This window comes from Zeugodacus cucurbitae, chromosome 6, assembly GCF_028554725.1.
Source record: "Zeugodacus cucurbitae isolate PBARC_wt_2022May chromosome 6, idZeuCucr1.2, whole genome shotgun sequence".
Classification (NCBI taxonomy): domain Eukaryota; kingdom Metazoa; phylum Arthropoda; class Insecta; order Diptera; family Tephritidae; genus Zeugodacus; species Zeugodacus cucurbitae.
The window spans coordinates 44,407,808-44,430,246 of record NC_071671.1 but is presented as its reverse complement, the minus strand read 5'-3'; the positions used below and the strand labels follow the sequence as shown (position 1 = coordinate 44,430,246).

The 22,439-nt window shown below is 31.9% G+C and overlaps 1 protein-coding gene across 15 annotated transcripts in view; it reads left to right on the top strand.

Annotated features, from left to right (window-relative positions):
* Positions 1 to 22,439, top strand: part of LOC105209807 (transient receptor potential cation channel trpm) — a 217,511-nt gene that overhangs the window by 107,099 nt on the left and 87,973 nt on the right. For 8 of the 15 annotated variants that reach the window (XM_054233947.1, XM_054233946.1, XM_054233945.1 and 5 more), the window contains one exon: positions 20,774 to 20,856. In XM_054233947.1, the coding sequence (XP_054089922.1) occupies positions 20,774 to 20,856 (83 nt within the window). Of the gene's footprint in view, positions 1 to 6,343; positions 6,401 to 15,129; positions 16,255 to 20,773; positions 20,857 to 22,439 lie in introns of those variants that run through there. The other 7 variants (XM_054233938.1, XM_054233937.1, XM_054233940.1 and 4 more) reach the window with 5 other exon arrangements.

Sequence of the window (22,439 nt, the reverse complement as noted above, 5' to 3'; positions counted from 1 at the left end):
AATAAAAATACTCGAGCAAATCAGATAAATTGTCATTATTGCTATGAAGTGGAAGTGGATAATTCTGCTGGCTTATTTGCAATTTAATTATGCTTTCCGTGTCTACAGATTTATATGACAGCAAATTATTGTAGTATTGTTATTCTACTGTACTACAACTTTTCAAGTATTTTCCAGAAAGCTGAAAATATCAAATCAAAAGCTTTTAAAAAAGATCGATAAATAAAATAATTATGGTGGTTCTTTGTTATCGATAAACCTTATCGACATATAAATAATTGCAATGATTATGGTGGTTATTTGTATAGGATACTTTTTTAAAATCGATTATATATGTTATCGATAATTATTTGTAACCGATAATTTTAATAATTATTGATATTAACTAATTATTGATAAACTTTAATATCGTTTTTTTAACTAAATTTGTGATTAGAAAGTTTTCTCCGACATTTGACATTTTAACTTATAGACTTTCCTTTTTCCCATCTCGATGAACTGAATCAAAATTTTCCCACGAAAATTCTCATTATAATTAGATGCATTCTATGATGAAGTATATATGACACAAATACAATTATTTTGTGTTTCTCCTGGAAAACGTTGCATTTACACAGAAAATCGGATTCTATTACGCAGCCAGTGAATTATTTTATGGAGAAAACGTCTTAGCTTTACCTTCTGCTCTGACTTTTTGCATTTATTATTCTAGTCAGAGTGATAGTAATTCAAAACGGCAGGTAGTGTCAAGAAGAGGTAGTAGATAATTAGGATCGTCCTGAATGAAAAAAAGTGTTTCTTCAACCAAAGCAGTTAAGCTACACTTGAGAAAACGTTAATAACCAATAATTTCTTCGAAGTTTTGGATACAATTTACACAACTATGCATGTATATGTTTTGCTTTTGACAATACTCAATTGCAAACAATTTTGTATTTGTGGCTTACATATAACAGGCCTTTAAGCGGGGATCACTGTACCATCTTATACTAGTTCACTCGATACATAGCTGTATATTTCATTTATATTTTAGAACTTTTGTTTTACTGACGTATTTTTTTCTTTTTCTGACCAATCCGATGTTTCTCGACTAGTTCAAAAAATACGACATATAATTTCGAATTGAATTATATACTAAAAGTGGTCTAATGAAATAATCCAATATAAAATCATTATATAATTGGTATACATACATCTAACGTTTTCGATCTAGTACTGACTTGTTAGATACTGATATATTCTTACTCCTTGAGATGTGGGACTCATATGTCTGTTCCGATTAGATACAATCGAAAATTATCCAATAATCGATTGACTGGATGGAAGGACCCTCAGAAGACTAATAAGCTTTTCTGTACAGCTATAATATATAATTTCATAACTCTCAACACATGTCCTTCTAAAACTTTTCATTCTCTACCCATTCAACCAGCACCGCTTATACCTTTTTCCTTTTTTATGCATAAATAGGTAAGCTGCACTTAAAGCTTTCCATAAAAACAATAATTCAGTTGTAATGAACGGTGCATGATTGAAATTTAATTTTCACTTCAATGTTATTATTATTATTATTATTATTTTTATTATTATTATGATTTCATATTTTCCATTAATATTTATCGTGTGAAATACTTCTCCACGCACATGTTGGCTTTCCATTAACTCGTAGATTTACGCGTTATTCGCAGAATTCAATGCAGCTGCTTCAATGTTTCTCAGAATTTCCCAAGCTCAAGTGTAGAATGTCATTCCAATTACGTAATGACTTGACAGCTCAACATAATTCTCCACTGGGGCAGACAACTTAATTTGATTGATTTTTAATAAAAATTGTTCACAATGAAGTGCGTATTTGTGATGTGAAGTAACTTGAGGAATGGTGCCGAACAAAGCTTTTGAGGTATTGGAGATGAGAAAGCAATTGAATTGACTTTTTTTTTTTAGAGTTGAAATAATGAAGGGAGCTTGGGATACTTGGTCACATACATATATGAGAGTTTGTTGAAAATGATGCTTGAGTCATAAGTACGAGAGCCCGAACGTATGTTTTGGAGTGCTTATTAGCGCAAGCTTTCACCGCAGATGTGCCCAATTTATTTAAAAGCTGACACGGTTTGTTCGTTTCGCGACTCTCTAAAGCTTCGCTAGTCGAAAGCTGCTACATTGGAAACATTTATGACTTATTAAGCAACTTTCATTTGTTCAGGCCACTAAGAACTGTTGCAAGTCTGCCAGAATTGTACTAGTTCCTAACCAAAAGAGAAATTTCTTGCCACTTCAAGTATTGAAGTGCACTTGGAAACTCACTTTCGAATATGCAACTGTACGAATGGACTTTTTTCACTTCAACAAAGTTTTTCAAAGTATTAATATTGGCAGCAGTTTGCACACACGCAGCTGCAGGGAAAAATTAAATAAAAAACGTGTGAAAAAGAAAAGCGCAAAATTAATTGCTGCGTGATTCACTGCATTTTTTCTGCGCGTTACATGACACACAGGAATACACCTACATTTCCTCTCTCGTCTGCTGGCTTAATTGTTCTGTGTTTTCATTTCTCATTCCGCTTGGTCTGGTAAAAATCACTACATCATCCTGGCGGTTAGTGGCTAAGCGGTTAATCTAATTTGATGGTGATATGCTCGTAAATGCGAAAGAGTGTGTAAATACAGTTAGTCACTCGACGTGCAAGCGCTTACATTAGTTTCGAGTTGATTTAGTCAATAGTCCATCAAATGGAAGTGCTCTTCAAAACTTTTACAACTCAATTCACTTTATTTTCTTTGCGTTACCACTAATTTGGTGGTTATGTTCTAATTATTTACTTGTTTTCTCGATGAGTGTTCTTTAAGTGAGTTGAGTTGTTGGTTAGAAAAGTTTATTCACTTTTTCTTTGAATTAGAGGATAACTTACAATCCTTTTAGTCCACATAACTTACAATAAATACAAATAAAGAAGAAGAAGGTTTCCGGCTTCTCTTTTAACGTCTATAATTTGGACTACAGTGAAGTGAGTGGCTCTGATGATATTAGATTAGATTAGATTACATATTGAGGATTGCACAGCGACCTAAGGTCTATTGTGCCCTCTCCAGTTAACACAGTTATCCTTCTAACCCCGTCAGGTTAAGATACCATAGCAGTGTTCCAGGGCTTATGGATGCGATACTACCCCTTAGAGGATACAGAGCCACAATTGTCTGACCCCTGCTCTTCACAATCGCCGGGCAGTCCAGGTGTAAGTGATCTGGTGTCTCCGCTACCAAATCACAGAATCGGCAAAGTTACGACGAGTAGATTTCCAGTTTGTGCAGATGACACCTTAGTCTGAAGTGGCCGGTATAGAGTGTCACCAGTTGCCTTAGTTTATTCCTGGAGATCAGAATGAACTGTTTGAATTTTTTCAGATTGTATCCTCCAAGAAACAGTTTGGATTGGCGAAGTGCCTGCATAAGCAGCCAGAAGCGACTGCTGCTTGCCAATTCATCTTCTTGTAATCGGCTACCAAGAACATGCCGACCAACTGCGATGAAGGGCTCTGGCCATGCCGGCGTGATAGCCGCGGTCTTCCTTGCCAGTTGGTCCGCAAGTTCATTACCTTGTATACCTTTATGTCCTAATTATATTTTCATAAGCTTAAAATGTCAGCTCACAGACCACTTTTGTCAACTATGAGTCGCCTCTTGTTCGAAATCAATGTGTTCAGAAAATATTTTAGTTTCGTCTTCAGTTCTTATTAAGCAGGAATAAGTGAGCTGTATTCAGCATTTTTGGGCAACTAAATTTGATGTTGTTAATATATTTACTATGTTAAGTGCTTGTTCGTTTCGCCACTCCATAAATGTTTGACCAATCAAAGGAGGTTATGGACTAAATATATGTAAAATATGCTTCTGGGGTATATAATAAAATGGTTTTATTATTAAATAATTTAAAATTATTCAAATATTATTATATTTATAAATAATGTAATTAATAATTTATGAAAATAATGTAAAAATAATTATAATATGAAAATTGTAAATATGTATCCATATCCTAAAGTAGTTGTAGTGCTATGAAAAGTAAGCGTTTATTGTAAAGAAAATATTTATTTAAATTATATTTTAGTAAATATTAATATATATACAGCTTAACTTAACTTAAAATAACTCGACGTTCTCCATAACACGAACTCTTGAATTGGCAATAGAAGTCAAAATTCATACAAATTACTTTCCGTAACATGGAAGTCCCTCTTATTCGAAGTTTTCTTTGTGGATTATGGTGATTCGAGTTAGGGAAGTTCCACTGTATATAAATTTTTTAAAAACAATTTAATTGAGTTTAACAAGTTTTGCTTCAAGTGCACTAATTTGATCTTTCATAGATCAATACAAAATTTAAAATCAAGTTTTCGAAGCAAAAATAGCTTAATAACAGATTTGCACAGTTAATTACTTGAAGATTATGTGAGAATAATGTTATTTAGCGCTCGATGGAATAAAACTGCTAAATTGAGTTAAGTTGTTTTGACAATTATTCACAGAAATTTATGTAGTATATGTATATACAAATCTGGTATTCATGTTGGCTTAAATTATGTAATAAAATATAAAATTATTGTCTGTATTCAATTTATATTGTACAATATTTATATTTTATTTGTAAAATATTTATGCAATTTGGCTCATAGCCGTATTAATATAGCAACCACCCAATCAGAAATTCATTGTAAATTTTGAAGCTTTACACATTTTTTTGCGCTTTTCTACTAACCACTTAACGGTAGTAGCTTACAAACATTGCGGATTCAATAAAAGCGGTCTGGTGTTAGTCAAACACGCACACAATTACAAAATATAAAAACAAAGAAAGTATATGAAAAATAGTTGCTTCTTAACAAGGACCCACAACAACAGCAAGTAGTTGGTACACAAATTTTAGCATTTTTACAACACAAAATTTCCAACGGCAACACAAAAACAGACTCACATAACAGTTATGAAATGCAAACAAATTGTATTTATTTTGATAAATTGCTAAAGACTGCCCTTTAATTATTAGGTGCAAAGTGCCCCCGTCCAACAGAAGTGTGTCCCAAGTAGTTATACACCCTTTATTTAATTTTATATTTATATGTAGTATTATGCATATTTTTTACAAAGCGAGTGCCAAAAGAACGCGCAACTCGGCTATTTTTTTTCTCAAAATTATTTAATTGAACACTGGTAAAATATCAGCTGTCAAATTTATATAAGTAAGTTCGTACAAAATAGGCGAGTTGTTGCATTTTCATACTTTAGCGAGTGTTCTTTTGGCACTCACTTACCAAATAATGCGCCACTATTTACTACGATTTAGTAAAAGCTAAGCAAATCTTTTACAAGCGATATTTTAAGACTAACTTTTATTTTTTATTTACTTCTCTTTTCAAACAACTCTTTTTCCAACAATTTGCGCTATCTTTTATTTCAACGATTTTCTCAACTTTCTACTACTACTACACACCAACACACCGAAACGTACACAAAACCTTGTGCTGTCCATTGAAATTATGCGCTAACCTTCTTTCGTATTTTACTTTTTAAATATATATTGATAACGGTATTAATATACATATATCTACACTTGCCATTCTTCCTTCCACTTAATTTCCATTGGTTTTTGGTAACTCTTCCGTTATTTCCTTACGCATTTCATTTCAATTTCTTCCTGCTATTTTTAACCGTTATTTTTCACACAAACAACCAAATTATGTATTTCAAAATTCTTTAACTGCAATTGCACTTGAATTTTCTAAAAAAAAATTAACTCGTTTTTTTAATTTCCATATTTTTCTCATTTCATTTCTTGTCCAACAAAAAATCGCAAAAAATCACAAAAAAATCGAAAAATTTGAAAACAAAATTTGTAAAACACCAAAATTGTACACCCTGTATGTAACTTGAAATTTTCGCAAATAATAAATATTCGAAATGCATATTTGTCAAATCAATCGTCATCCTCATCAACAACACCATGCTCGTCACCAACATCACCGTCATCAATGCAATCAATGCAACTACAACAACAACGTGAAATGTGAAAAATTTTACAATTTTCAATTGCAAATTTTGTTTGTTTTTACTTTAAATTGCATTGCACGCAAAAAATTTAAATTGAAAAAATTTGAAAAAAATTGCACACAATAAATAACGGTAAATTGCATTTTACAACAAAAACAACGCAATTGCAAACCACTCAATGAAATTGTTACCAAAAAACAAACCACACACAAAAATTTTGCGATTTATTCCAAACACAACAACAAAAAAAACACTGAATTGTCTGTAAAATACAAATACCAAAACCAAAAACCCAAAGATACCATGGGGCCTGAAAAAAATCTGTTGGGGGCTGATAAACATAACCGTGCCCAGGGTAAGCTAATGATATTAAATTAATTATTTTTTTACTTTATATTTTTATTATTTTTTGGAAATTTATGTAAGTAGTTTTTATTGGATTTTAGTTTGTTTTAGTTGATTAGTTTTTTATTTTTATTTTAATAATTAAAAAAATAATTTGAAGAAAATAATTTTTTATTTTATTTTCATTTTCTTTGAAAACAAATTGAATACTTTTTTTTTGAAAGCAGTTTTGAAAAATAAATTAATTAAAAAAAATGTAAAAGAGAATTAAATATTTTTATATTTTGCAGAAATTATTAAAATCTTTTTTTTCGAAAACAAATTTAGCAAAATAAAATTTTTGAGAAAAAGAATTGCAGAATTTAAAGAAAAACAATTTAAAAAAATTTGGAAAAATAATATTTTTGAATAAAAATAATAATTAAATATTTTATTACATACAAGAGAATTAAATATTCATATATTATTAAATTTTTGAAAAAAAATTAAATATGTTTTATTTATGTGTGTTTTTAATTTTAATTGTTAAAAAATATCATATTTTCGAAAACAGTTTTGAAAAGAATAATAAAAAACATGAAATTGAATTAAATATTTTTGTATTTCGAAAAAATTTTAAGTATTTAATTTTTTTTTCGAAAACAGTTTGAGATAAATAATTGAAGAAATTATAAGAATAATTAAATATTTTTTTGTTTATTTACTTTTCTTTGAACAAATTTTAATTGAAAAAAAAAAACATTTTTTTTTTTTAAAACAGTTTGAAAAAAAAAATATTTTTTCGTAAGAAAACAATAATATCTAAATTCTTTTTTATTTATTTTTAGTTTTTAAAAAAATTCAATCATAAAAAAAACATATTTTTTTCGAAAAGAGTTTTGAAAAAACATTTTTGAAGAATTATACATTTTATTTATTTATTACATTTTCTTTGAAAATTTTTTAAATTAAATATTATTGTTTTTTATTTTCTTTTTCGAAAAAAATTCACTAAATCAAATCAATCTGTAATCGCCATAAAAAATTAGTTTGCTAATTGTTTCGTTTTGTTTATATAACTTTTGTTTATTTGTTTAATAAATATAATTTTGTATATATGTATTTTGTAATTATTGTTTTGTGCAATAAATTGATTGGAAACTTATATTTTTGCTATTTCTTTATGCGCACTTCAATTGAGTTCACGCCAATTTTGCTTATGTTTGTATATATGTGTAGCGTTTTTTAACAAGTGTGCGTTCTACAGCGCAAACACACACACTCTCATATGATTATATATGCGTCTGTGTGTGTGTGCGCTGATTATGCGCCTACGTTTGTTTGTTTAATGTTAAATGTTTGTTTACATGTTCTCCTTACCCAATAATTAAACAACAACAACAATAATCTTTTGATTTGTTATTGCTATTTGATTGGTGTTTTTTAGTGTTTCATTGTTATTAAGTGTTTAATGTTTAAATTCAAACAACAATTAAAACAACAAGAAAAAGTAGCAAAACCGCCAAAACCATTAACAAACCACAACAACACAAATAATGTACAAAATTCCTTAAGAATATTTGATTTGTGTACGCAAATATGCCACAGATAGTAAAGTAAAGTGAAGTGTTTGAGCAGACGAAGACAGAAGTGCTTCGTGTGCTAGTCACTGTTGACCTTTTCAATCTGCCAGCCTTAAATCAAAATATACAATTTGTTGAAAAACTCAAAATAAACATGATTCATGTTCGCATATAATTTATGCGTTTTTAAAAAAATATAATTACTCTGCTATTAATAGTTGATATACAGCGTATTCCAGATCTTGTTTTTTTTCTTCAAATAATATATTACGTAATTTTAAAATGCGTAGATATAAACTGGTGATGAAAAGTGATTAAAAAATTTATTTAAATTAAAAAATTAATTGAAAAATTAATTTCATAAAATTTTTGTAATATTAAATTTATTTTATTGCGTTTTTTTCACACAGGGGTGCCACCTCTCCAAAAAATATTTACAAATGTTTTCCGCTTTAGTTTGAGATCTATATACTAGCTGTCATCGATTGCCTAACTGCTATAGACAAGCCAATCGAACCAACTTTCCAAATTTCCATACAAACTGGCAGCACTGAAACGAATTGTATATACTTGGTCGCACTGAACTCTTCAACCACCGTCTATGTCTAACGTTTTCTGCAACAAATTTAATTTGTATTAAAGTTTTTTATTCAATAAATTCACTACAAATATACTAACGATTTATCTTCGCCTGCCCTTTTCAATTTCAAATTTGTGTATAACAATTTTTATTATTTTGACAGTAATTTGTTCTTTGAGCCGTTCACAATTAGTAAAATGGTTCTAAAATGAGTAAAACAAAACTTGGTAGCACTCAGCAAGCGACTATTGAAATTTTAATGAGGTATTCGCATACTCTCCAGCACGAATTCAACTAGATATCTTTGTTGTTGCTTTCACATGTGAAATTTTTGACAGGCGAGCAGCGCCCAAAGATAGCGAGCAGAGAAGTGACCAATCGATGGCAGCTACTGTTTACTCTAAATGAAATCTCAACTAGTGCAAATTCTGTGTTTAATTCCTAAATTGCAATAATTCGATAACAAGTTGGCAACCTTGTTAATTTTGTAAGATTTCTTTAGTGGTACAGTTGTTCAACCACAGTTTGGTATCCATGTTTTATTAATATTTACTTTGAATAAGTTTTTTAGATTTACTAAACAAGTGGCAATCCTATTATATTGAACACTTTATCGACAATATTGTGCTTTTTCATGTAATAAATTGTTCTTGTCCAGATATTTTCCATGAAAGATTTCTTTTACATATATTTAAATGATAGGAGCTAACATCTTTAAACAGCCGAGAATCTTCTGCAATAATATTTCGATCCATAATCTTTCTTAAAAGATTTCGTGTGGCAACCTTTGCCATTTAAAATTAATTTTTTTTAAATCTGTGGAAATCTTATTTTTTAACCCGCAGTTTTATACTTAACAATCCGAAAATATTTTCAAATCAGTTGATCATTATGACGATGATCTCTATATTATATTTGCAGATGTAGTACACAGTCTACTGAGTATGACCTTCAGTTTTGTTCACACAATGTTCTATAGACTCACCTTATCGCATGTCATACTAATAATATTCGTTCCGTGATAAAATTGTATGGAGAAAGACGAGGGGGAAAACTAGATATTTTCTCTTTCCCTCCCCAGCTTTTTAGAGTCTGAAGTTGAAACATCTCGGTAGCAATATATTCAGCGAACCTGGCGAACTAGACCAAATCTATTTTAGCCGGTTCATGAAAAATATATTGACTCAAATCGCCTCAACGGTATTTGAGATCATTCTGATGTATACATAGAAGTTCCAGACAACATAAAAAACTGACCTTAGATCCTTAGCAGTTGAAGTGGAAGCTTTTGGAATCTGTTATTTAACCTAACTAACCGTATGAAAATCTCAAGAGAAACTGCCTGAGAGTTAAGTGTGTTTCGTAGGGATAAATAGAGCGCCATTACTGCCTCTTAAACAGATAGTTCACACTAGTTTATCGCAGAGCACTTAAAGCTTATTAAATAATACATACAAATTTAATTTTTTTAATGACTTAATTTTAAGTCTAATTGTAGATTTTCATAGAAATAGTAACGGTATAACTGTCTGAAGTGCACACAATTATTATGTTCTCCTTTAACATACAGTGAGTATTTCTCTACAACCACCCAAATCAACTATCTAATTAATCGACCTTAATTAATTGCTTCGTTTGCCTTTTTTTTCCAGTTTGAGCCCTTTAATTAAGTGAATTGTAGAAATACTTATACATACACATGCTCATATGTGTCTATAAATAATTGAATTCATTTCACTTGCACCGCATTGCGTGTTCTTTGTGCGCCATTTGTGGTTAATTGTGGTTAATTCTGCAGTTCTATTCTTAAGCCTCTTCTTCGCTGTCATGTGATTATTTTTTGGAGAATGATTCAAGGAAGTGGTTTGCCAATCTGCTTCTCACTTGAACAAGAGTGTATATTAACTAAAGTACTGCGATATCCTTGCTCCACCACCCCATGCTTATTTAAAAATAGATTATCTAGCTCTTTCCCTTTTTTGAAATTTAAGCATTTGAGTATGCTCATTTAATTCATTTTATCTATTACACTTAGTTTTTTTTAACTTTTTCTATATTATTTCTGCCCTCCTTCATCTGCTAACAGTTGTTTACCGCTTGCACTTACCATCTGCACTCGGCAATTACTGTTGCACCACACAATCTAACTGTTGATTTCCTTTCTTCTTGGCTTACTTTTTCATTTTTTTCTTATCTAAATTGCTCGTACCTTCGCGTTTAATTCATTGAGTTAAGTGCAGTTGCGTATACGCCCTGTGTTCCGCCTTCAAAGCGCGTTCTGAATTAAATGCTCATTAGCCATTTAAAGTCTGACTACATGTGCTTCCACAAACATGTGTGAAATGTTAAATGATGTTTCTTAGTGTGTGTCACAACAGTTTAGCTCACTTTGGTAGGCGTGGAAAATACTAATTTACCTGACTTAAAGTGTTATTTTCAAATTACTTTTTCGAAAGTCGTTCAACATGGATAATTTTTTATGGAGGCATAGTATTTTTAACTAGTGAGGCATTTATCTTATTCGTTTTAATCTCTCCTTCGTATTATAGATTAGTTCAATCTATTTTTAGTTTCCAAATATTCCACCACAATTCTGTTTGTTCTGATTCAGAGACAGAAAATGTTCACTTTAACTAGAGAATATACAGGCTGTGCTACTATTTGGTAACCTAATTTAAATAAATGTTTCAACAGATGGACGGGGAGTAGAAAATTTAGGAATACTTGTTTAAGGTCAATCTAAAATATTAAAGCTTTTTCCAAACCTATCTATTTAAATATTGGGAACCATATCACAAAATAATTATTTCCCGAGTTAAGGCGTAAGTTCTCCACTAAGCTCTTCGTGCACATCAAAAAAAAAGAAATTTTTCAAGGCTGTCAGTGTTTCAATTTTAAAAGAAATTGGAAAGGGTAGATAAAACCTAGAAAGTAGACCGTGTTGATTCAAGATCTTTATTTGGGACTAAGCCTAATGATGTCTTAATGACCACTTGATGTTAAGTACATCGCTTTTGAATTAATCAAGCTTAAATACATTAAAGTAGGATTGTACTTTATCCCTCTTCATCTTTCTCTTTCTAACTCATTCTCTATATCATCTCATTTTAATTTGTACTTAGATATACACCGAATTATGTTACTTAAGAGTTCTTTTATATTATAACACTACCCATACAATACTATCTTGAGCGGTATGTACTTATAAGCAGACCATACTTAGCATATACATATTAGCTAAGTGACTCATAGTGTTGACTTGAGCCTAGCAAAATTTGCATATAACGCAGCTTTCATAGATGAGCTAGATTACAAAGCATTCCTGCAGAGATTTTCATTCCGTGTTAATAAAGCTGATGTCCATTCAAAAGCTGTCAAATCTTGTGATCAATTCAATCTGAACATTTTTCTGTGGCGTCAGATGCTTTCGTCTCCAGTATCCTCTCTTTATAATAGACGTCAAGCACGCAGAGAGTTCTTATGTTTTAGAAAAATGAAGAAAGGACGTGTCGATGTTAATTCTAACAGCAGTGTGTATTGAGACTCAGATGAAGTATAACCAATAAAGCTCCACACTTTTCTACTAAGATCACAAGTTGTAGCTATGTTCGCTACATAAAATTCCAAACAAAGTTTTAGATTTAGGTCAACAGCGCGAACCCCCGCAGCTATCTAAGAATACCCCAGTAACAGAAACTTCACGTAAACCCCAGCAATTACGCAAATTGCTTTACCAATTACTTATGTCGCCCGCAAGCAAGCGATTGACACTTTCGGCACTGCCAACACAGTTAATAAGCGCTTAAGAGCTTGCATAGCAACACAAGGCAGCGCAGCGCAAGGGATCCCCAAGGCGTTTCGCAGCACTTGATGCGAGTAGCGTAGTTGCCCAAAATTACAAGGATGCTTTAGCAGCAACAACAACACATACCTAGTTAAGTATTTAATTGCATTGCGCGCACTTGCAACTTCCACATATGAACCGCTTCGAGTGGCAGCAGAGACAATGAACGACAGCAATGTGTTGTGTGCGTGCGGCAGCCACTGCGGATGCGGACGCGGATATGTGGCTGTGGCTGTGACTATGAGAAGAAGCGAGCGTGTCTTGTTGCTGCCGCAGCGGATGTGTCATGTTATTTATTGCTTTGAACGGGGCGGAAGCGGACATGCATATTTACTATGTATGCGCGTATGTGTTTGTTTGTGCGTGCAAGCGATGTTCCTTCAAATGCAATTTATAACTTTTCATTCCACTTCACATACTCGCTCATCTGTTGCTGTCACGCGCGTGCTACTCGCCGATAAATGCGAAACGCACACACTGCCTGCAGCGTGTGGCATTAAGCGATGCACTCGCTGTCTTCTCAGTCGGACAGACACACGCTGCATATTGCTGCTGCCGAACAACAAGCATCAACTCAATTTAGACATCGTCGACGCGCCAGCTTCGCACAGTCTCACAGTCTCAGCGAAAAGTGCAGTCAAAGGGCGCACGTGTTCGCGTGCATCTGGCTGTCGCTCGGTTGGAAGGGGGTTCATGGCAATTGTATGTTTACTCTGTGTGTGTGTTGTTGTTGGCGTGCAGGGCTACCGATTTGATGGCATAACAGCGCGATAAGCGGATTGTCAATTTTAGACAACGTCAGGAAAATGTTTGCTCAGTGTGATTATCAGCTATGCACACAAAGACACATACAGACACACTCACATCCCGTTCAACGTCCTCCCGCACAGCATTTTACAATGTTTGTGTTGTTGTTTCTTTTTTTTTTTTTTTTTGTTATTTATAATGTGTGCACTAAGTTTACCGCGCTGACGTCTGCACCCACAGACGTTGTAGCTTGTCTAGCTACTGGAGCTGGAGCTGATTAAAACCGCGGCAGCGCATCGACGCACTCACTTCACTGCCCGTTAGAGCTGCTAACCTTGTGGGAATTTCGACGGAAAGTTTTGGACATCGCGAGACTTTTATTTATAATTATGTTTACTTACACGTCACCGCTGAAATAAAGCCAAATTGAAATTGAGATTAGATAAAAATGAGTTATTTTTATTAAATTAGTCGAAATTTAATACGGTTAAAAATAAAATTCAAACAAAAATGCATAAGCTTTCATAAAAGCTCAACTGAAAATTTGCAAAAGTAAAAGCTTACTAATTTCTTAGGTGAAAACTCAAAGGAGATTAAAAATAAAAAAAAAAAAATTTTGCGAGATAATTTTGGTCTAAAAAGATAAAGATAAGTTCTAAGTTAAATTTCAAAAAATTATATTTAAATTACACGGTACTAGTATGGAGTTTTCATATATGCTGCTACAGAATTAGTATAGTATAATTATAATGCCAAAATTACTCAAAATATTCTCGCGTCTATAAAAAGCTTCAAAAGCTCAGCCAGTTAATAGTTCTTTAATTTAAAAAAAATTTATTCTTCTCCTTATATTATGAAGCAATTGGTGTGAAAAGTAGGCTACTTATTTTATAAGTTTTGATCAACAGCTCGCATCTGTAGTTCTAAAGGCTTAGCAAAGCTCTTAAACGTGGTCTTAAACTTAGTCAAATAGTTAGTTAAATGTTGCTTTAATTTATATAAAAAATATAATTTCGTTAAAGGTACTATATTGTATAAATTAAAAAAAGCTTCAAATTAAAAATTTCACAACATCAAAATCGGTTTATTTCCTCTTCGTTACTCTCATTGAGTGTACATCTATAAATAAAAGATTCAAAGATTTCTGAAACAACAATTGTGTAGTGAAGTTGGCAACCCTGTACCGTCTATTATAACTCGTTTTGCTAATCTAAATAAATAAACAACAAAAATGGTAAATAAAAACAGCATTCTCTGTAACACCGAGCAGCTTCCGTACTTCGTCGGTATGCATCCATAAATACTTGTGATATTTATGTACTATGTATGTGAGGCAAACCCTACAGCAACACAAAACATTCTAAAACTAATGCGAGACTAGTTATTTTAGAATGGAATAGAGTGGATATTGCTTCAAAATGTTCCATTTATGGTAGTGGATATGTTCAGTAGAGGAAGTTGTTTTCGAAAGCTTATTTGTGTTAGCTTTTCTAGAGGGTGATTCGGAGATGAACTGATGTAATCATTTAAGTTGGTCACATGTTGATAGTTGAATGGTATATGTTCAGATCCCAACTTGCTGTTTTCAAAAAGCGAGCTTTTTAAGCTCTGAAGACTAAATTTATTTAATTATTTCTGTTACTGGATATGTTTAGTAGAGGAAGTTGTTTCCGAAAACTTATTTGGGTTAGCTTTTCTAGAGGGTGATTCTGATATGAACTGATGTAATCATTTAAGTTGGTCACATGTTGATAGTTGAACGGTATATGTTCAGATCCCACCTTGCTGTTTTCAAAAAGGGAGCTTTTTAAGCTCTGAAGACTAAATTTATGACGATCTGAAGACTAAATTATCAGTAGACATTCACATATGTAGACGGTCAGATAAAGCCTTTTAAAAACTAAAAGAGCTCTCTTAAGCTTGCTTTTAAGCGTACAAAACTGTTATTGACTTGAATAATAAGGACAGACCAAGCGACCGAACCGCTGTACTAGACAAATAATTACAAGCGTTAAAGTTAAAGTAATAGTCTCGAAGCGAACAGTTCTGAACTAGTTTACTTACAAGACTTAAAGTTCTGTCCGCATGGTTACCAGATATCAGTGTTTTGTGTATATTTACAGTTATATATTTATAAAGCAAATACTTACTAATAGATCCATCTGTGTACACACATAAATATACTCGTACATATATACGCCCAGTCATCTATCTGTCTAAACGTCCAACAGTCTACTGCGAACAAACTGTCAAGTCAAGTCGCTTAGGGCTTAGGTGATGGCGACAACGGACCAACCAACTCGACCGAGCAGTTTACTGCCTAACCGCAGCGTGGACGTTCGACTCGTAGATTGTGGCTGATGCTAAGTAAAAGTATATGGCAGAAACATAACTGTTTTCTGCGTACCGTTATATTCACTATACAGCCACAACAGACGCGCTCGCAATTAAGTGCAAAGTGTTGTGAATTTAATTAAAAACTTTCATAAATGAAAGCAAATGAAAGTGAGTGTGTGGCAAGTAGAATAAGTGTAATGGAAGTCTAAGACGACAGTCTTTCGCACATATTTGCAAACAAAATACCGTTAAAGCGGACCAATCGCCGCGAGAGTAACACAAATCAGCGCTCAGCTGAGCAACAAGTGGCCCGCAAAGCGGTCGTGTAATCGAAATATTAAAATTGCTAATGAGAAATCGTGAACTAAGTGCAAAAGTCGTATGATTTGCCGAGCACAACCGCCAGCAATAAAACCACTCGCACGAGGGTCGTCACCGTCGCTATGGTTATCGTGGACTCACCGCGCGCCGCGCAGAAATATTTGCGTCGCGTCTCGAAAGATTTCTCTACCGTACGTCGTTACAGTTCAGCACCGCAACGTGCAGCCACTCCACCGCCAACAACAGCTCCTCCGTCCAGAAACTACCTTTCCCCAGACGCCGCACAGTCGGTGTCCTTTGAATCGTGCGATATCAATGATGTCACAATCGGTAAAAACGAATCCTTTCGCGGCATACGACGACGGAATTATGCACGCAAACGTTCGTCCGTCTCGTCAACGCTCACGCGTGTGCTCATACTGAACGTGCGTGATTTGCTGAAAGTGGCCGATATGCGAGACAAGCCGAACGAGGTATGTAGCATTGTAGCTGTGTGGAACCTCCTCCAACATCTCTTGTGTCACCCTCAATCAGTGTGTGTGGTCCATCGATTGCCAATTTGCCAGCTCGGCTCGGCTCAAAGTGTTCACCGAGAATGTAATTATAATTCGTTGATAGCGTGTTGTTGTACACAACCCAAGCCATGCAGCGAGGTGCTCCAGCAAAAAGCGGCGTTTTTTATCTTTTTGCTTTTCTCACAATTTCTCAATTACCACTCAGTCAATGTTTGTGTTTTCACTCACTTGTCTGCCTGCTGCTTGGTTGTTGTTGCAATGCTTGCCGAGTTGCATTGCGTCTACTTATCTTTTCCCCGTGATATCCAGTGTACGAGTATAATGTCACTTCTTGATTGAGTTGTGCTTTTGGGTTGTCTCTTTAAAAGTTTTTCTGCCTCAGCTGCTTGGTCGTTTCTTGCAACTGCCGCCCGGTGCAACGCTGCTGTATGGCAAGTATGCAGATTACCTCGAGTAAATCTCAGCGGAGGATGGCACTTTCGCTGTTGCTGTTTTGTAGCGAAGTTTTTATATGTCATTAGTCGCTAATTGCAGTGGCCAAGATGGGACTGCAGATAGATGGGCGCAGTTCTTCTGCGCTGTTTTTTATGAGTGTTTTGTATTTAATTAGTATATTTAATAGAAAGCTGCACATGTACTCAAATAGCTGAAAACGTATATACGTTTATAAACAGAGACCTACTAATTGAAAGTGGCGCTCCAATACCGGCACATATTAGACGACTTGTTATATGAGCCTAATATAATGTTTGGTATTAAAGTCCTTTGACCACACAGGCTTTAACAGACATCCGTCTCAGACTATGTTATACAACCACTTATGCCACTTCTACTTTCCCTAAATTTCAATAAAAAGTATCTCCAACAAAGAGTTCTCTCTGAGCGCGACGCTGCCAAGTTGAAATTACCTTTCTAGTTGTTCATTCAAAGAACGAGGAAGGAAGGCCGATTTGGGTTTGGTCCAAGAAAATTATGTATCCAAAAGGAGCGTTTATAACTCATAATATTGAGGTTACTTTAGACATCAAGAAACCACGTTGCTTTGTTTTATCATTTTCAAGTTCCAATTAGGCGGCTTCGAAGCTTCGAATGAAAATTCGAGGGATCAAGCCTTATCATGCAATATTTCTATTGTTTTTTTCACCGAATACGGTAATTAGATAAAGGAATGGTCTGTAAATACTCCGTATTTTATCAGGTATTGTTATATTATTCATGTTGGAAGGATATTTAATAACGAATAATGGTACCGGGTTCTATAACCTCTAACCAACTGTGTCTCATGGTGTGAATGATAACTATATCTCAGCTTAATGTGCAAAGCATTAGCTCTTACGCTAAGCATGCTCATTCATCCACAAGTGGTGTTTTTCTCAGTCCTCTCTTAGGGTGTTCTAATATTGTGGACATTTAACTACATGTATCAGAACATTCATGATTTGTATGATTTCTAATAATAATTTTCTGACAACTGATTACATTTATTGCTGTATCTAACTCTAAAGGTTTCGAGGAAGAATATTGGAAAGGTTGATCCTAAATGGAAATAAACTTGAATTGAGAATTGAATTGAATTAATATTTGTATGATGACTGCATTCGGTTGTTGTCAGTAATTTCAACTCCTTTAAAGATTAAATTATGAAAATTAGTAAATTTAATCCATTAGAATTGAAAGAATGACCTTAAATGAAAATAAACAACTTCCAGTTTCATAGACCTAGATATGACATATTTTTAGGGAATGATGAAGAGGTGATATTTCCCAGATGCATATTAATGCAGTTTTGTCTCTGTCAAAATACACTATACGACAAAATCGACTTTTTTTCTGGGTACTGGACCGATAGGTTGAGTCATACTAAAATGTTTACTAAATATTACATTTGCGACTAAGCGCTACTAATTGTTGACACATTTGGATTGTTCTAAACAATTCAACAAATTAGTAATGAGAGCGACACTCGTTAAAAGTGTAAATAAAGGTATTTTGTTTTTTATTTGCCCAATTAATTATCTAATTTGAACAAGAAATAAAACTGCAACATTAAAAAAAACAATAAAGCATCATTGGCCGCGTCGACTTTGCAAATAAATTGCCTATTTATGGGCTGTAAATAATGAAAAAGCAATTAAGCTGTGTTCCGGGGTATAAAACGCTCTATATACTGTATGTAGAAAAAAAAAGTTTCTTTATCCAACTTTTTATGCACTTCCACAACCATTTTTTATGGAACACTCTCGCCGCTTTTATGTCTGCCGAGCAGCAAAACACATTTAAGTCTTCAATTTTTTGCAAGCAATGTCCTTTTTGCGCTTTACTTTTTTTCAGCGTGTTATAAAATTATTCCTCACTTCAATGCACAGCCATTTACCGTTAAAAGCGAGCAACGCACACTGGCGCGCTCTCATACTAATACATTTTAAAACACACACACAGATTGGACAAAATAAATACGAAAAGGATACTAATGAAAGTACAAAGTGAGCGGAGAAAAGTGTAAATATTTGTATTTGTTTTCGTTTAAAGCAAATTGAAACAGTGTGGGTTGGGGATAAATGATTGTAGGTGCAAAAGAAAATATATAAATATTTCATTCTTTCAGTTGATTTTTCTTATGCATTTGTGTCATCTTCTTGTTGAGCTCGGTATGTTTAGTGTTTTTTCAAATAATGCCGAGAACCACTTCTGGGCTTTAAAGAACACCTTCTGGGGTTCTCTGTTGATCAAAAATAAAATAAAATAAGATAAAATAAATTAAAATAAAATAAGAAAAAAAAATAAAAAATAAAATAAAATAAATTAAAATAAAATAAAATAATTTAAAATAAAATAAAATAAAATAAGAAAAAAAAATAAAAAAAGAAAATAAAATAAAATAAAATAAAATAAAATAAAATAAAATAAAAGAAAATAAAATAAATTAAAAAAAAAAATAAAAGAAAATAAAATAAAATAAAATAAAATAAAATACAATAAAATATATTAAAATAAAATAAAATAAAATATATTAAAATAAAATAAAATAAAATAAAAAAAATAAAAGAAAATAAAATACAATAAAATAAAAAAAACAAAACAAAATAGAAAAAAAGAAAAAATAAAAAAAATAAAATAAAATAAAATAAAATAGAATAAAATAAAAAATAAAATAAAATAAAATAAAATAAAAAATAAAATAAAATAATATAAAAAAAATAAAAGAAAATAAAATACAATAAAATTAAATAAAACAAAACAAAATAAAATAAGAAAAAAATAAAATAAAAAAATAAAATAAAATAAAACAAAATAAAATAAAATAAAATAAAATAAGAAAAAATAAAAAAAAAATAAAATAAAAAAAAATAAAATAAAATTAAATTAAACTTTGCATGATGATCAGACTGCATTAGTTAGTTGTCATTCATTTCACCTCCTCTTAAGATTAAAGAAGTCACAAATATTTCCAAAATTTTAGAAGTTATCTGGCACTAAGTTATAATCATTATAGCACTTAGAATATATAGATTACCCGGATCCATTTGAATTACGATTTTAGTAAGTGAAGGCGCATGATATTTTATGATAAATAACTTCATGTAAAAAAGTAAATAATTAATTGTGATAGACGCTTAATATTAATTTTTTTAATTTACATTTTTTTTTTTTGTGTGAAACTCGCTGCCGAATGTAAAAGTTTAAACTTTTAAATTTTATTTGAACAATATTCGTGAAAATAATTAAATGTGCCACTAATTTTAAGTGAAGTCACACTTGTTACGCTTTCGCTGACCTAAATGTAATGCATTATGTTTAACTCCAACAATTAATAACCTTGTTTCAAAGCACTTTCTCGCACATGATTGGCAAAAGTTATAAATTTGTACGCAGAAAATATTATTTTACTGAGATTTTCATAATTTTTTAGCAACCCAAACCACAAACATAGATTTTGCAATTTCCAACTCTTATTTTGTCTCTATTTCAAAATTGTTTCAAATAAAAATTGTTTACTTTTCAATTTTACTATCTTTTTGTCGCGCTCTTGTGACTCTCCGACACTGTCTCTCACTACTTTACTATCTGTTGTTTTCTTTTCTTTTTGTTTTTGTTTTGTTTTTAGTGTCTTTATGTTGTTTGTTTTGTGTTTGTCTATTATTATTATTGTTGTTTTTATCTATAAACATACATACAAATGAAAATATATATTTATCTATTGTTCTTCCATTTCAATGTTGTTGGTAATTGTACAATACTAAACAACAATAATAACAATAATTTAGATTTATTTAAACGTTTTTAAACTTTCTGAACGTAGTGTAAAAAAAATTATATATTCTAGCAAAACAAATAAAAATATTATAAAACTGTTATCCGCTAATCTTTTTGTTTTTTTGCCACTTCTCTTTTTGACCGTCTTTGTTACCATTGACAACTAAATGTTTTTCAATGAAATCGCCTCCACACTGAATAATGGCATATTACGTACGAGTAGCATACACCTCGCAGCTGGATTGAGACAAATTTTCAAAAAAGAGAATGCATCAAATTCATACCATGCCCCAAAGATGAGACCAAGTGAGTACAAAAGCCGATTTAATATTACTAAAATGCAAAATATTATATACATATTAACTAGAATAGTAATCTTCTACATAGTTCCGAATTATTTTACTTTTTTTTCACATTTTTCAATCGTATGTGACCTTCAACACAGCTAAAGTGTGAAAGTTGATTAATTTTTCGTAAATTTTTCCCTCAAACACCTGTGACCTTATTGAGCACGATGTGAGACTGATAAAACACAATTTTTTCGAGAGAGGGGACCTTACAAAGGATATGTCTTATTTGTAACATTCATTTGTAAACCAATTGAAAGGTGAGAACCTTGGCAACTCTGAGTTGGTGCCCTTCCTATAGGGTTTGTTCATAGGTCTTTTATGAACAGCGTAAGCATGGCACTACTCTCTAAACTCTCTCCAGATGTAGTGAGTTATAGCACCTACGATTACTTGTGATCAAACTTAGCATAGCATGGTAATTCCAATTATCTAACTGAACTTAATATACTCTTGCCACTCTCCAAAGTTTTGCAAACCATCCTGTATACTTTGTGAAGGTAGCCTTCAGGTTTTTTGAAAGATGACAACATTTTTATAAAAAGAAAGTCTGAAATTTATAATTTTCTAATATCTTTGTATATTAGAACGATATCTGGTTATGTTGGTATAGGATATTCATATATATGGAAAGTATTTTTATGTCCAAGTAACTTGACAAACTTTTTTTTAATATATTCTTTCTTGGTACTTTTATTTGCCATACTTAAAAATCCGAAAATATATTTTATTTTCTCGACAAATCGATCTCAAAATTTAAAGAAGTTTTCATACATAACGGCAAGATATTATCTTATAAATTAGATATATCTATAATAAAATGAGAAAAACATAAATGTATTGAAATAGGGATTCCAGTATTATATCTCAACACACCTCAATACAACTCACTATAACTAACCTCACGTAAAGTAACTTAACTAGAGTTCACCATAAGCAAACTTACCACTTTTTTCCACTTTACTTTATTTTACTTTCTGTAAAGTATGACATTTTCTACTTCTCCAAAAACCAAAAAAAAAAATAGTTTAAATTTATTGAATGCAAAATTTTCGGCTATACAAAACTCATTAATGATGGCTACCTTATCTCTTCAGCCTCCCAACCTCACATTACAATTGAGCTAGTAATGAAGTGAATAGCTCTAATATGTAAATCATCAACTGTGTGAAATATTTTAATCCATAATAGCTCTATCATATTACAAGTAATTACCACTTACTGTGAAATCCATCAACGCAGATGAAATCCCAAAATAACCAAAATTTTGTAAACTCATTAAATTGTAAAATTTCAAATGACCACAATTTGCGTTCATTAAGGGATAATTATAATTAATTTGTACATTAGCTGGTGTTTGCATCACATGGCAAATGACATCAATTTACATACCATATACATATATACATATATATTAATATATATATATACATATATATTTGTTATACATTTTAAACGTTTACACTGCCTAATTAGATTGCAGCAAGTTTAGTAAAATTTAATTAAACCAGTGTCTCTATAGTACACTTTATGAATGGCAGT